The 17,250-nt window shown below is 36.0% G+C and overlaps 1 protein-coding gene across 2 annotated transcripts in view; it reads left to right on the forward strand.

Moving 5' to 3' along the window:
• The window catches only part of LRRK2 (leucine rich repeat kinase 2), a 140,198-nt gene that overhangs the window by 75,966 nt on the left and 46,982 nt on the right, over positions 1 to 17,250 (forward strand). For both annotated transcript variants that reach the window (XM_032432646.1, XM_032432647.1), the window contains 7 exons: positions 2,089 to 2,318; positions 2,751 to 2,878; positions 4,464 to 4,682; positions 8,255 to 8,456; positions 9,816 to 9,904; positions 15,975 to 16,162; positions 17,043 to 17,197. In XM_032432646.1, coding sequence (XP_032288537.1) covers positions 2,089 to 2,318; positions 2,751 to 2,878; positions 4,464 to 4,682; positions 8,255 to 8,456; positions 9,816 to 9,904; positions 15,975 to 16,162; positions 17,043 to 17,197 — 1,211 coding nt within the window. The remainder of the gene's footprint in view (positions 1 to 2,088; positions 2,319 to 2,750; positions 2,879 to 4,463; positions 4,683 to 8,254; positions 8,457 to 9,815; positions 9,905 to 15,974; positions 16,163 to 17,042; positions 17,198 to 17,250) is intronic.

The following is a 17,250-nucleotide window of genomic DNA, read 5'->3' on the forward strand; positions in this document are numbered from 1 at the left end:
CTTGGGCTTGATTTAATTTGAAAAGAAAGACTGTCACCAGCTATGCTAAACTTGATTACCTTTCATCCTACCTAATTGTTTCCCATGATTTTCCCTTCTGAAACTGGACAGATGTTCAAATTAAAATTGGTTCAATTCTTGGTAAGCATTTAGTAGATTTCCTTTTCAGTATGGTATGCTACATTATCAAGCCACCATATCTACTTTTAAATGTGTTTAACATTTTTAGAAGGGAGAGACCTGGAGTAGTTTAGAAATTGTAGGCATCATTTACTTTTCTTTTTTTTTAAAGATTTTATTTATTTATTTGACAGAGAGAGGGAGAGAGAGTACAAGCAAGGGGAGCAGCAGAGGGAGAGGGAGAAGCAAGCTCCCTGCTGAGCAAGGAGCCCAATGCGGGGCTCGATCCCAGGACCCTAGGATCATTACCTGAGCTGAAGGCAGACGCTTAACCAACTGAGCCACCTGGGCACCCCCATCATTTGTTTTTTTAAAGAATGATTTTTTCAAAGAGTGCTGAATTCTTAATAAATAGACAGTTGAACCATTGATATACTTGCTTATTGATAATTCAAAGAGAACTTAAGTTGTATGTGAGAAAATTATTTCAAACAGAATTTAAGTTGTATGTGACAAAATGATTTCAATAATCACAGGCCCAATATCTGGTCTGTCAGGTTGTATTTTCTAAAGCATCAAATAAATCCTGAAAAGTAATGATGCCTTTTATTCAGATCCTCAGGAATGTTGGTCAGAGTCCTATTAGTTATGAGAATGGATCAGTCCATATTCCCTAAAATTCACACATGATTTAGTTTGCTCCTCTAATTTTAAATTGTAGCAACATTTTAACCTAGTTAAAGATATATCTTTCTAGGGCGCCTGGGTGGCTCAGTTGGTTAAGTGACTGCCTTCGGCTCAGGTCATGATCCTGGAGTCCCGGGATCGAGTCCCACATCGGGCTCCCTGCTTGGCAGGGAGTCTGCTTCTCCCTCTGACTCTCCTCCCTCTCATGCTCTCTGTCTCTCATTCTCTCTCTCTCAAATAAATAAATAAAATCTTAAAAAAAAAAAAAAGATATATCTTTCTATAGCCAGTATATTTTTAAGAACATTTAAAATCTAGTATTAATTTAAAAGTTGTTTTGTTAGTCACCTATAGCACTTCTAATTAGATTCAGTTGTTTTTTTTTTTTTCATTAAGATTGTTAGGAAAAGCATCATATTATCTGCTGATAGTTTAATAGTTTACATGTACTAATTTATAATATAACCAATATGTTTTCAGTCTCCATTTCCATTATATACATGCATATATAATGTATATGAACATATACATTATATATATCAAATATGAATATATATGTGCATACACACAGGCACATATAGTGTACCCAGTATGACCTCACTATCAAAGTTCAGTGTAACAGTATGCATATATATTCTACTTTGCTTCTCTGTCATATGCGCTTTTTAAAATTTTGGACCTTCTAATTTTTAGGGTTTTATTTGTGTTATTTAAAGAAACTCATACACACACACACACTCACATCTAATGCTAATTAGTTCATAATTATCAGCATTCTAATTAGTATTGCAAACATATTTTGATTATTTCTGGTGATAATGTAACGCCATTATATTTGATAATGCTACCAATCATTATCAACTACACAAATATCACTAACAAAATATATGTATTAATAGTGTGTTGAAAGACATATACCTATTAGGTACATGAGCTGTGCAGTGTTTTGCATGCTATATTTTAGAACAGTCTAATATTTTAAAAATTTCAACACATAAGAATTCACCTCTAGGGGCGCCTGGGTGGCTCAGTCGTTAAGCGTCTGCCTTCGGCTCAGGTCATGGTCCCAGGGTCCTGGGATCGAGCCCCGCATCGGGCTCCCTGCTCCATGGGAAGCCTGCTTCTCCCTCTCCCACTCCCCGTGCTTGTGTTCTCTCTCTCGCTGTGTCTCTCTCTGTCAAATAAATAAATAAATAATAATTAAAAAAAAAAAGAATTCACCTCTATATTAAGTACATTGTTAAGCAGTTTATTATTTAATTTTTGTCTTTCAAATACCAGGTTTCTTCAACAGCGGTTAAAAAAGGCCGTACCTTATAACCGAATGAAGCTAATGATTGTGGGAAATACTGGGAGTGGTAAAACCACCTTACTGCAGCAATTAACGAAAACCAAGAAATCAGATCTTGGGGTGCAAAGCTCCACAGTTGGTATAGATGTGAAAGACTGGCCTATCCAAATAAGAGGCAAAGGGAAGAAAGACCTCATTCTAAATGTGTGGGATTTTGCAGGTATTTATTTTGCTAGAATCTTTTATTCATATTTATCTTTTATTTAGGACAGGGATTTAAAAGCTGAGATTTTGTTCCTGCAGAAGAGCTGGTAGATACTGCAGAGACCTGGTAGATCCTATGGAATTATTCCAAAGCTGTTTACTTCTGATTTTACCCTTGTCACCAGAGTGAATTCCATGGAGGGAAATGTTAGGAACCAATAGGAGGCAGCTGAAGCTTAAATACTTGGTCGGTAGTTGCCACACAGGCTAGAAGTTGTCAATCCCTAGTGAAAACCTAGTATAGTCTTCTAAACGTAGTGTCTGTTGGCTGTTTCTCTCTTTTTTTTTTTTGTATGCTAAATAGTAGATATTATCACCTAAATTTTTTTTTAAAGGACTCTTGCCTCTTGTTTGGAAGGCTAAAAAAAATTCTCCAATCTTTCTTTAGGTCGTGAGGAATTCTACAGCACTCATCCCCACTTCATGACCCAGCGAGCTCTCTACCTTGCCGTCTATGACCTCAGCAAAGGGCAGGCTGAAGTGGACGCCATGAAGCCTTGGCTCTTCAATATAAAGGTCATCTGTTCTACTAATCATTTGAAAGTAGAAAATAGTTTTTATTTTTGTGTGTGTAAGGTAATTTATTTTGGACAAGCAGTTGCTTCAAATAGTCTCCTCAGCTTTTAAAAATAAAGTTAGAAGCACTAAAATTTTGAGTTGGAGAATTTTTAGTGTCATTAAGTTGTGGCATGAAAATAGTGTGTTTCATATTGCTAAATGTTATAGATACTTAAAACCCTTTAACCTGTAAGAGTTGAAAATATATACGTTAAGCTATTTTTGATCATTTTATTTCACTTTATTTTATTTTTGAGGGGGGAGGGGCAGAGGGAAAGGGAGAGAGAGAATCATAAGCAGCAGGCTCCATGCCCAACAACCCTGAGATCATGACCTGAGCTGAAATCCAGAGTCGGATGCTTAACTGACTGAGCCACCCAGGCGCCCCTGATCATTTTATTTCTTAAATGGAGTGTGAACTTTCCTAATTTAAAATAAACTATACTAAACAAAAGCAATCCATGCATCGCCAGCTGTGTCCTCACTGGCAATGTAGTATGGGTTACTTCAGATCTTACACTTTTATTTTTATTTTTTTAAGATTTTATTTATTTATTTGAAAGAGAGAGAGAGAGATCATGGGGGGGGGAGGGTCAGAGGGAGAAGCAGACTCCCTGATGAGCAGGGAGCCCGATGCGGGACTCGATTCCGGGACTCCAGGATCATGACCTGAGCCGAAGGCAGTCGCTTAACCAACTGAGCCACCCAGGCGCCCAGATCTTACACTTTTAAACGGCACCAGATTAGTATGCTCTTGTATTTGGAATCTCTTTTTGTGATTTTTCCACTTTGTCCCTTGCTCTCATGCTGTTAGCTGTTTCCTGATGTAGTACAGGTTTGTAGAATTGAGATAAAGTTAAGAGTGAGTGATGCTCTTTGAATGAAGCTTCAATGGGCTCTTCTGTGAATCAAGTCCTTAAAAAGGTTTGTGTCAGGACATTTTAGCAGATATTTTGGCCGCCTACAAGCTCAATTTGTAATTTTGGTTATTTTTTAGCTTCCTTTTTTGGTCATAACTAGCCAAAGTGAGCGAATATTATAGTGGCAGTCATACTTGTGTTAGTGCCTTTTTGTGTTGTTGTCCATGTGGACAACAAATTGAATGACTTTAAATTGAATTCAGGAGATTGAATTTACAGATAAGGAAGTGAAAATATAAACCATATTAGGTCACTTTGATACAGTGTTGGGTTTATTAAATGCTTATTTTATTTAGAAGTCCAAAGTACACTTAGAGAGTAACCCATTTTAAGGCATAAAAGAAAAGAAAAGGAAAATAGACTACTACTGTTATATAAGCTGCCTGAAAAGTGGTATAACTTGGAATAAGAAGGGACATAAGAATGACTTTAAAATTTCTTAAGGTTACATTTTTTTCCCCTAGGTTTAAGGAAGGGACGATAGTTAACATTTTCTTCTTCTTGACATCTTTCGATTTCTCATTTCCACTCAACTGAATTTCATAAAAAGTGACTATGAATGGAACTGTAAGCAGTCTTGATTTTAAAACAAACACAAGAGTATTTTATACCATTTCTTGTAGGCTCGTGCTTCTTCTTCCCCTGTGATACTCGTTGGCACACATTTAGATGTTTCTGATGAGAAGCAGCGCAAAGCCTGCATAAGTAAAATCACCAAGGAACTCTTGAACAAGCGAGGGTTTCCTGCAATAAGGGATTACCACTTTGTGAATGCCACTGAGGAATCCGACGCTTTGGCAAAGCTTCGGAAAACCATCATAAATGAGAGTCTTAATTTCAAGGTAATGTGGTTAATGCCTACTGTAGACTGGTGGATAAATTTAATTGATTCACTCTCATGTTATGCAACTGCTTAGAAATGTCAGAGTGTTGAGAAAAGAACGACTATCTTAAAATTGTGGTTTCTTTCATTGATGTTAGCATTATTAAAATGCTTCAATTTTAAAGTTGCTTACTTATGCATACCTTATTTCAAATGCATAGAAATGGGAATAAAAATAATTAGAGGATTCTGAAGGAAACTAAGATTGAGAAACTGAGAGAATATTTCTGAGAGAATCTGAGATCATGTTTCTGATGCCATTTTCCTCACAGCTTTTTGTGGTGGTGATTCAAAGAATACAAGTGAATATTGGGGTCTTGGGATCATCCTTCCTCTCTTGTTCTTTGTTTTCACCACTTGCTCCTTTCTTTTGGAGTTCCTGTTTTATGTGCATCTTCATATTCTGTGCTGCTCCTTCGAGTCTCTTGTCACTGTGATACCCATTCCACCTGTTTTTTTTCCCCTCAGTATTGTGAGATGCCTCTTTCCTTGGGTTGCCAAGATCAGGAATTTGATTTTCAACAATGTCTTAACAATTTTTTAGTCCATATAAACTGGACTTTCTATTTTAGAAATTATGTTTTCATTTCCAAAGTTCTAGTAAGCCGAATGTAATTCATAGGGTTCATAAAACATACATAAATTGGTTATTGGGAAGAATACTTGTTTCTAATACTTTCAGGAAAATCTTTCCGGAGTTCCACAGATGCCGTGGTATAAACTGCCCTGAAAATTCCTCACATAGTTCAATATGCCAAACCCAATAGTGAATTTCACTGTTAGTCCCTGTTGGTTTAGCTCATTAGCACTAATGATCAAGGCCATGGCTTATAACGAGGGTCCTGTTTTGCCTGGGCATTCCCAGTGTAATTAATAGTGCCCCACTACGTTCTCAAAAGCATTCCAATTTGGATGATAAATTACACAGTCACCCTGGTTATAATGTGTTGGCCAGTTAGCTTAGTTCTGTTCCATTTGCACAGATTATGCTCCTATCTAAAACCTAATGAGCCATTTATAAATGTGTTGGTCTTTGTGGTGCCCAGGGAGAGAATTTGCATGTTTGTATCTTTCAACACATTTATCATAGTCTCTAAAAGGTTTTACCAATGGTGGGTCAGTAATGGCATCTTACGTAAGAAGAATGACATAGTATTTATTTGCAAATTTTCCTGCTCTCCTGTTGGACATATGATTAGAGTAATGCGACTTTGAAGAAACAAATACACAAAATTCATGCATCCAATTAAATATTCTCTTTATCCAGGCAGTTTTCTTCTGAGACTGTACCTGTACTTCCAGAACTTTATTGTTCCTTATAACATTTTAATAGCTATTTTTATCATGCTGGCACATATATCATATTTTTAAAAGACTTCTTGGAGAACAGTTTGTTTTGAAAAAGGCTGAATTTAGTGGAAACAAGTAGATAAAGTATGGATAGTTTAGTTGAAGTATGGATGAGCTGGTTGGTTCATCTGACTGGACTACTAGTACTTTAGCATGATAGCAAGTTATCACTATCAGTCAATAAGACCAGTTTTCTTCCTGCACTTGTAAATGAATTCTGAAGCTGACACAAGGAGGGAAAACAAATGCTTTGAGAAATGGCTGCATTATTTGAAGAAAGATGTATATTGCTAATGGTTGCATCATTCTGGCATTTTGGTTTGAAAATCTGTTTGATTGCTTTGCAGAATACTGGCTCTTTCCGGATCTTTCAGAACCAGTGAACCTGCCAGAACTGTATATTCTTTCCTCCCCGAGATGTTTTAACGTGTATTCGGATAGCAGCTTTTTTAAGCTATTAGAAATAATTTTTTTGCCTTGTCATTTGTTTTCCATTTTCTCCTCCTATCTTGGCTCTTCTCTAATCTTTCCTTGTCTCACCCTTATTAACATGTATCTCTCCAGACTCGAGGATAATTTTTTTTTTCTTTTTTGGCTCTTGGCTCAAGCTAAAAGGAGAAGTAGGACAAAATGGAATTCAGTGACAACATTATCCCTTTCAATCTTGTCCAGCCCATTTGCAGAGCAGGATGCTCTGCTGGGCCTGAAACTCAGCCCTATGAAATTCATCCCTTTGCTATGTAGTTTGCTTTCTGTGAGAACCCTTGTTTACTTCTCTATGTAGGTTTTCTTTCTTGGGTTAAAACACAACCTTCAATATGAAGTTCTATTTTGTCTTAATTTTCAAATGATGAAGAGAGGGAATATGAAAAGTAGAGATTAGTGGAGTTACATTTAATTTGCTGGGGCATTGGATACATGAAAACAATTTTTCGAATGACTGGAGGTGAATATATAAGTAATAGTATGGCTGCTATAAATAAAGCTCCTTAAAGTTCCAGTTACGAGTAAAAAAAAAGAGCACCTTAAATTTGCATGTGTATGTGTAATAAAACCCAATTTCCATTTATAATTTTAAGAATTTAAGTAGAAATTGTCAGGTAAAAAGAATACAAGAATATATACATGGGTTGAGCAATGGGGAGAGTTTGCCATCTGGTGGTTTTCAGAGGCATTTTATTTATTTATTTATTTATTTATTTATTTATTTATTTATTAAGATTTTATTTATTTATTTGAGAGAGTGAGAGAGAGAGAGCCCAAGAGGGGGTAGGGTCAGATGGAGAAGCGGACTCCCTGCTGAGCAGGGAGCCCGATGTGGGACTCGGCATCGCGACCTGAGCCGAAGGCAGTCGCTTAACCAACTGAGCCACCCAGGCGCCCCTCAGAGGCATTTTAGTTACTGTGTTAACAGTTGCATTTCTATTTAAAATTAGATTTTCCTGGGTGGGGGGGAGGTTTGGGAAAGATTTTTTATTATAGAAATTATCATCTTAAAGCCATTCTTTAAAAATTTTTATATATTTCAGTTAGTAGACAATGATTAGATTATAAGTGTAACAGACCAAAAAAAATCATCCTCTCATGTCAAAATCATTTGTGTTTAGATGAGTTTTTATTTTGCCAAGTTTGAAGTTCCATGAAAAAGCATAGGTTGGGTGAGGAGACTTCATGTCTATCTCTGTTGATATTTACATTCCATTAATGCAACATTTTGCAAATAACAAGCACAAAATTTAATGTTTTACCGTATGGCATGGATATTTTAATCTAATCAATAAGACCCCAAAGCTTTTGTAATACTTACTCACTTCTAATGCTAGCATATCTATTGCATATATGTCTAATGTCTTAGAAAATAGTAAATCCTTTATTTATGGTTAGTGATTTATCCTGGGTTATGTCATGGGTTTTCTGGATGGTTAGATGAATATTTCCATATTATTTTGTTTGATAGTTCTTTGTAAATTGGCTTCTGTGTTTATATTTTTCTTATTTTAATATCAGTTTATTTATTCTTCACAATTTAAATAGTTTTACATCACATTTTGATTTTATTAAAAAATATATTTCTGAATAATATATCACTTTCTTAACAGCTATTAGCACTGCATTTACCAACCACCTGACAAACATAGGAGTAAAATGGATTTTTACAGCTTGTCATTTGTAATTACACAGATTCGAGATCAGCCTGTTGTAGGGCAGCTGATTCCAGACTGCTATGTAGAACTTGAGAAAATCATTTTATCAGAGCGTAAAAATGTGCCAATTGAATTTCCTGTAATTGACCGGAAACGATTATTACAACTCGTAAAAGAAAATCAGCTGCAGTTGGATGAAAATGAACTTCCTCATGCAGTTCACTTCCTAAATGAATCAGGTTTGTGTGTTTGTTACATATTTTTTTCAAAGCCCCACTGTAATCATTTATAAAAATGTATCTGAACCTTGTATAGAATTTACATACAAAACTTAACAGAATATCCATAAAATTCTTTGACCATTGACTTTTTCCTTTTGAAAGGTCATCATGTGCAATAATTTTGAATTTTCATATGCCATATTATATAAAAAAACATTTAGAAGCCATCTAAGGGCAGTAGTGGGAAGGGTATCCGAGCAGGAGTTAAAACATATGGGTTCTAAAAATTGACTTAACTATTCAGGAGCTTTGGGACCCTGAGCACAAGCCATATCCTTCCATAGTATCAACTGAATTTAGTGTGTGTGGAGTTATTTGTATACTATAAAGGGGAATTATTATTGGGTTGGTCTAACTGGGCACTTAGAGAATCAGTGGTTACCTGAGATAATGCACCTTTTGAATGGCAGATCTTGCCTGTTGCATCACAAGTCATAGTGCGATCTCACAGATGAAAACACTCACACCAGCTTCTGTGCTATTTGGGTACTTGATCACTATGACCTTGCTAGAAATGTGTGAGTTGATTTGTAGTACTAGAGTAAGTGGCCAAGAAGCTGCCTTTAATCCCTAGATTCTGTTGTATGAAAAATAAATCTTCACATGGATCATAACCTTTTCCTTTTCTTCCATTATTTTTAAACCAGTAGCTTTGTGCAATGTTCTGTGTTTCTTACCTATATTTGAAAATAAAGTATCTTTGTAGAATATATTTAGAAAACTAAAGACAATTATCATATGGTTTCACTCATATGTGGAATATAAGGAATAGCGTGGAGGACCACAGGGGAAGGGAGGGAAATCTGAAGGGGGAAAGATCAGAGAGGGAGACAAACCATGAGAGACTCTGGACTCTGGGAAACAAACTGAGGGTTACAGAAGGTGTGGGGGGTGGATAGGGTAACCGGGTGATGGGCATTAAGGGGGGCGTGTGTTGTGATGAGCACTGGGTGTTATATGCAACTAATGAATCGTTGAACACTACATCAAAAACTAATGATGTACTGTACAGTGGCTAACTGAACATAATAAAAAAAATTGCAAATTTTTTATTATTTATAAATATATGCAAGACAGTGCATGTCACTGTCTCAAATATGGTTCTACATGATCATTTTATCTAGTTAAAAATACTTTATAATATTTGGACTTAGAGCTCAGGAACTGGGATGCCCAGGTTCTAGTCTCAGCTCTTCCACTAACTGCGCTGAGATTTCCTCATTTGTAAAATAAGGAGGTTGGACTAGAGACTCTCTAAAGCCCCTTGCTATTTGTATATTGTAGATTCCATGTTTCACTGTTTGATTTTTACTACAGGGGTCCTTCTTCATTTTCAAGACCCAGCACTGCAGTTAAGTGACTTATATTTTGTGGAACCCAAGTGGCTTTGTAAAGTCATGGCACAGGTTGGTGTCTGATACTTTTGTAGCAGGGGGTAATGATTGAAGAGAAGCACAATGATTGAAGAGCACTGAGCATTTTAGATTTTGTATTCAGTTAAGGTAGAAAATCCTGCACATGTAGAATACTGTAGAACAATTCATGTAGAAGACTGCATTAAGTAGAGCTTCATGGAAGAAGGGAAGATGTCTGAGAATTCACTTCAGTGTCTTTGTTTCCAACTTACAAACAGTTGTTTACCACTCTGTTCCACAGTGCTTTTCTAGATCCCGGTGACACTTTGGTTTGGTTATTGATAGAGTCAGTTGAATGGAAGCTCTGTGAAAATCCTTGGGGGCAAATATACCTAAAAAAATTGGGTTGATTAGCATAAAACCTTTAGCTAGGTAACATGGAGGGGAGTTTTGCCTCTTGAGTGGAATATAAGCTCTAAATGCTTACAGTTTTGAAAACTGGGTGGTGATGGTTATGGCTGTCCTTTCTCCATTTATATTTCATATGGAAAAATTTTTCTTCTGCCAATGATAATCAATTACCAAGAGTTTATCTTAGTTATAACCCATCTCTATAGATTTGCCATAGAAAACCATTCAAGCAGAATATACTAGCTCAGTGTTTCTCAGTGTCAGTACTATTGACATTTTGGGCCAGATAATTATTTGTTGTACATTATAGGATGATTAGCAGCATTTTTGTCTCTACCATCTAGATGCCAGTAGTATTGCCCCAGATGTGTCTGGATGTTGCCAAATATTGGTGGGGGTGCAAAATCACTCTTGTTGAGAACAACTGCATCTAGCGTAATCATGAACTGAAGAGAGCTCAGGAGGCTGTCTCTAGCACATGTACTCAAGGGCAACTATCTTGTTTGTGAGCATAATTTACAGTTTGGAATGTGAATCCCTGAATCCCTAAAATAATTCTACCTTTTTACCTTAGAATCACCTCTTCTAATTAAACCACAATAGTAATTAAATTCCCTCAGATAATTTTGAATGATAGTTCCTAAATTTTATCTAAGGGAAAAAAGGAAGATATTTTGGAGAGGGAACTCATTTTGGGCTAAATCCTATATCATGGACCTTGAGAGCATATTGAAACATTACTGCAATTGGCTATTGTAACATGACGGTAATAACTATTTTGGTAGATATTTTTAAGGTAGATTTTTCTCCTTTTGCAAATATGCCATGGAAAGTGTGAGTCCACTCATCTGCTAAATGGGAATGAAGCTGGTAGAGTGGTCAGGAGCACAAGCTCTGGAGTCAGGATGACCTGTGTTCAAATTTCTTCCATATCTTTCCTAACTTTGTGACATTTCTTAATGTTTTAAGCTTTTGTTTCTTCACTTGTAGAATAAGGATAATAACAATATTATTTTCTACATTGCTTCCCTAACTTAATATAAGTGAGAAGTAAATGTTAGCTAATTTAATGTTTGACCTATTTGGTAATTAAAGATATTATTTTAGGAAATTAAAAAAATCTTCAAAATTGTAGTGATGCATCCATGTAGTTTTGGAAAGTGTGCCAGGTACAGAGCTAAATAAAAAACATGTGTAGGTGGGTGCGTTCTGTACAGCAAAGGGAGTTTTAAATACACCCTGAATATTTTGTTGTCCTAGATGGCACACTATATCAGAAAATAACTAAACTCTATATAGTCAAGAAAAGGCTAAAGTTACACTAAAAAATGATGTGCTTCCATGTAAATTGGGAATATTTAAAGTTGCACAGATGTGGATAATATGGGGGGGGCGTATCTTATTCAGTAGAATAAAGAAGTGGTTTGCATCAGAATCACCATCTTTTAAAAAAAACAACCTTCCACCATAACCACGGTAAAATCCCTGAGGATTCATGGGGTAATTAAGTTGAAACTCCATGAAAGTTCTTATTAGCATAGTTATACTATAAACATGATAATTTAAGTGAAAATTAAGTCAAGAACTTGCGTAGTTCAAAGTTATATTGAAAGATAGATCTAAAGAGTCAGTGGAATAATAATTTAAATTTCTTATTAATTTAACAAATACCATATTTTTTATGCTGATATATTAAATTATGTCATTTTCACCAAGACTTAAAGAGAATGAAAACTATAATCAAGTGAAAGCAAGAATGACTTGTCTGACACCCATCAGCAAAAAAATAGGGGTATTCACCTCCATGAATCACCAAGGCAAAGGCAGAAACAATTTCATGGTGCAGAAACTCTAATGAACCTACCCAACTTCTCTGTGCCTTAGACTAAACTTATTAAAGAAGTTTCCATTGCTGCACAGAGAAGTTTACAAAACTCATTTAACCATATGATAAAGAGAGATGAAAGGCACTTATTGAATTAATCAGGTGGAACATTAACAAGCTTGCATGGCAATTTAATCTTGATTAAAAACTTGGGTGAGGAGGGCGCCTGGGTGGCTCAGTTGGTTAAGCGACTGCCTTCGGCTCAGGTCATGATCCTGGAGTCCCGGGATCGAGTCCTGCATCAGGCTCCCTGCTCGGCAGGGAGTCTGCTTCTCCCTCTGACCCTCCTCCCTCTCATGCTCTCTGTCTCTCATTCGCTCTCTCAAATAAATAAATAAAATCTTTAAAAAAAAAAAAAAAAAAAAACTTGGGTGAGGAATTTGGAAAATTTTCTGTCTTTGCATGAGGGCACAAATTAGCATTATAAGTTACTAGGCTGAAGGAATATTAAGAGTTCTTTTAAAGGTGATAAAATTAAGATAATGTTTTAGTTTTTTATTGCTATGTAACAAGATACCCCAAAACTTGGAGAAAACAAGTAAAGTTGGAGTAAAACATCAATATTTTATTGTTTCTCACTGTTCTGTGGGTTGACTGTGCTCAGCTGAGTGGTTATGCTCCACATGGCATTGGCAAGGGTCATTCACTTGGCTTCCTTCATTGAGCCAGGCTGGAAAGCCCAAGAAAACTACATTCACATTTTTGGTGTGTTGGTACTCTTCCATGTAGCCTCTCTTATGACCAGTCCTTTCAAAGGGTAAGCCCAGAACTTATAAAATGTCAGTTCTGCCACATTCTCATGACTAGAATAACCATAAGGCCCATCCAGATTCAAGAGGAGGAAAAATGAATGGATTTCATTTCTTGAAAGATTGAATACCATGCATGTGTAGGGAGAGAAGAAATTCATGTGTCCATCTTTGGAAACTATCTACTACAAATAGTGGTAGCACACCATAGATCTACTAAAAATAATCCAGCACAACCCTCTGTTTTAAAATCAGTATGCCTAGGGGTGCATGGCTGGCTCAGTCAGAAGAGTGTGCAGCTCTTGATCCTCGAGGTTGTGAGTTCAAGCCCCATGTTGGGTATAGACATTACTTAAATAAATAAACTTTAAAAAATTAAAAAATAAAGTCAATGTGTCTAAATAAAATAAATTAGAATTCTAAGTATACAAAAATGCCTAACATACAAGGGTTACTTGTGCATTATTCAAACATTTTCTCATGTAATTCTCAGAGCAGTTCTTTTAAATGGTACTATATTAGTCCTCATCTTGAAGATGAAGAAATTGATGGACAGAGAAGTTAAATAATTTATCCAAAGCTACATATTTAGGAACAAGTAGAGTTAAGATTTCAAACTAAGTAGTTTGACTCCGGTGCCTATAAACCTAACCCCAGGATAAAATGCTCCAAACGTCTTTTTTCCCCAATTCACTCATCCAACAATATTGATCTGACACCTACAGTGTTCTAGATACTGTTCTGGTGGGGGCTGTAAGCATAGATAAAACAAGGTTCCTGCATTCATGAACCTGACATTCAAATGGGAGGAAATAAACAATAAATCAACACTTAAAATGTCAGGTGATAGAGTGCTATAAAGAAAAAAGTATGGTGGGGATAGAGAGTGAGTTGTCAGACAAGGTCTTAGCAACTTTAAAAATGCCAGAACAGCAAACAGTTTTCCTTACCACCTAAATTGTAAGAGCAGTCTGGGCTATAACATGCACAATATGGGAGAAGTCCCAAACTGCAGTTTTTATTATTTACTGACATATTTATACGTTGTCATTATACATTATGTTCAGCCAATCATGCTTTCATTGATTCAATAAACATTGTATGTACCAAATAGAGATAAAGAGATGAGGGAGACAAGTCCTTGGGTCTAAGGATTTTACAGTCCAATATTTCACCCAGCTACATGATAATGTACATAATATATAGTCCTATGGAACTATCCCTTACATGTTAAAGATCTACTAAAGAAATTAAGCACAAGCCTTTGCAAAAATTAATCTGGCTAAGTAAAATGAATAGGAATATGTGGCCAGGAATGGCTAACATACGAGGGCTTACTATATGCTAAAAATTGTCATATGCACCTTGCATGCCTTATGTATGTTATCTTATTTCAGTGTCATGGCAGTCTAAGGGATAGTCACTTTTATTATCTGATTGAAGCTGTGGCTTAAGGAAATTATATACCTTTCTCAAGATAATACAGCTAGTACTAGAGCCTGGATTTGAACCTGGGTTCTTCTGAATTTATACTTTTAACTGCTATGATGATGGTCAAAGCTGAAAGGTCAAAACTTAACTGCTGTGGTGATGGTCAAAGCTGAAACTATGGTCTTTACAGTAGTATCATCTGAGTTTCTTGTTAAACAAGCAGATTCTCAAGCTTCATCCCAGACCTACTGATCCAGACTCCAAAATTCTGTAGTTACTTTGTTTGGGAATCACTAAACTGCACTATACTGCCTCCCTTCCCATTGATAGAAACCATTTTCTATTCTCCAAATGTAAAGTAACATGTCTATGGCAAACCTGTAGTGAGAACACAGTCTGGAAGATAATTTCCCTGTGAATATATTGTTGATGAGACTATAATAAGGATGGGGGTGTTGGATAGATCTGTTAACTGGAGCTGGGGAAGGCTTAAGATTCATTGATTTCCTTATATGGAACATAAGGAATAGCATGGAGGGCATTAGGAGAAGGAAGGGAAAAATGGGGGGGGGGGCGGAATTGGAGGGAGAGATGAACCATGAGACTATGGACTCTGAGAAACAAACAGGGTTTTAGAGGGGAGGGGGGAGGGGGGTTGGTTAGCCCAGTGATGGGTATTAAGGAGGGCACGTACTGCATGGAGCACTGGGTGTTATATGAAAACAATGGATCGTGGATCACCACATCAAAAGCCAATGATGTATTGTATGGTGACTAACATAACATAATAAAATTTAAAAAAAAGGAAGGTAACTCAGCAACTGAGATACTCAACCAAGGTTTAAAAAAAAAAAAAATAGTAAGTCATGTTTCGTAAGTGGTAAAGAAAGGTTTATCATTTGGAAAAACTTTGTTCATCGTACTAATAATTGGGTAAAAAAGGGAAATTATGTCAAAATGAAAATGTGTTAAAATTAGAAATAGGGTGGGGGGATGGGTTAGCCTGGTGATGGGTATTAAGGAGGGCACGTATTGAACGGAGCACTGGGTGTTATACGCAAACAATGAATCATGGAACACTACATCAAAAACTAATGATGTAATGTATGGTGACTAACATAACATAATAAAATAAAAAAAATTAGAAATAAAAAAAAAGATTCATTGATTTCAGAGGATCTCTTTAATTTTGGATTTGAATTCACTCCCTTAATTTAATAAATCTTTTGTGGAAGAGTGATTGCCCCACTGGGCTTCCAGGTTACATAGCTGCTAGTAGAGAACTTAGGTCCTGTGTTATACTTGAAAACATTAAAATTGTTCTGATCATTTTCACCGAGCAAAGACATGAAATGCTTTAAATTCAAAACCTTTCAGAAAATAGGGGCACCTGGGTGGCTCAGTCGGTTAAGCGTCTGACTTTTGGTTTCAGCTCAGGTTATGATCTCAGGGTCCTGGAATAGAGCCCCAAGCCCTGAGCCCCACATTGGGCTTTGCACTCAGCGGGGAGTCTGTTTTCCCCCTCTCTCTCTCCCTCTGCCCCTCCCCCTGCTCATGCACACTCTCTCTCTAAAATAAATAAATAAATCTTAAAAAACTTCAGAAAATAAATTCTAGTGATTTTTAACAAGGTTAAATCTTTCAGATTTTGACAGTGAAAGTAGAAGGCTATCCAAAACATCCTAAAGGAATCATTTCACGTAGAGATGTGGAAAAATTTCTTTCAAAGAAGAAGAGATTTCCAAAGAACTACATGTCACAGTACTTTAAACTCCTAGAAAAATTCCAGATTGCCTTGCCAATAGGAGAAGAATATTTGCTGGTTCCAAGCAGGTAAACCTAAACTTAAAAATTCAATTACCCTGTGGAAATTCACCATCTATTATATGTTTTGTCAAAATAACTTTGGTTTATTATAAATGTATTAATTTTTTTTGATTCTTGTGCACAATTTCTATTGAAATGTAGCATTTACTTTTAATGAAAATACTATATTTGACATTTTAAAGTTATAGTAAATACTTGTTTTGTGTATATAATTACTATTTCGTTAACCACTGCTTAAATTACTTAAGAAAGGTAAATAGTGATGTGTGTGTGTGTGTGTGTGTGTGTGTGTGTGTGTGTGTGTGTTCGTGTGTATCCTTACATGGCATTGAGAGAGTTATATTCGACAAGTTCTGGGGAGATAGTGAGTTTTCATCAGAAGAATTATGGCAGTGAATTTTCTGAGGAAAGTGGCAATACAGTGAAGGCCTACATTCTAATCCTGTATTACAGAAATTTTTCTTGTTGCTTTATATTTTCTTACTGCTGGGAAATGTTATAAGGTGTACGACATGAAAATTGCATTGATTGGTAGATGCTATCCAATTCCAAAAATACATATACACTTTTTTCTGGGACATGCATTTTTTCAAGTTTTATATAATCCTTTAAAACTTGTCTATGCATAACTAATTGTAATAATTTATTTATTAGTGTAAATAGGATTGCTGAAAAAATGTCATGCATCTGAGCATGCATTTGAATTGATTAATCGGCCACTGAATTTTTGAAGAAGGAAGGGCATGTCTCAAAAGAACATTATCAAAAAGTGCCATTGCCTAGAATATTTATCTTCAACTCATTGATTTTAAGGAGGAAAGCACTTTGGTTAACATGGTTAGGTGTTTTATGAAGCTATATAATGCTGATGTCCTTTTCTCTTTAGTTTGTCTGACCATAGGCCTGTGATAGAACTTCCCCATTGTGAGAACTCTGAAATTATCATTCGACTATATGAAATGCCTTACTTTCCAATGGGATTTTGGTCCAGGTTAATTAATCGATTACTTGAAATTTCACCTTACATGCTTTCAGGAAGAGGTATGTATTTAATGAAGACTTAATATTTGAGAAGTTAGGGGGAAAGCGTATTA

The sequence above is a fragment of the Phoca vitulina genome, unplaced genomic scaffold (genome assembly GCF_004348235.1).
Source record: "Phoca vitulina isolate PV1807 unplaced genomic scaffold, GSC_HSeal_1.0 scaffold49, whole genome shotgun sequence".
In the NCBI taxonomy this organism is placed as follows: domain Eukaryota; kingdom Metazoa; phylum Chordata; class Mammalia; order Carnivora; family Phocidae; genus Phoca; species Phoca vitulina.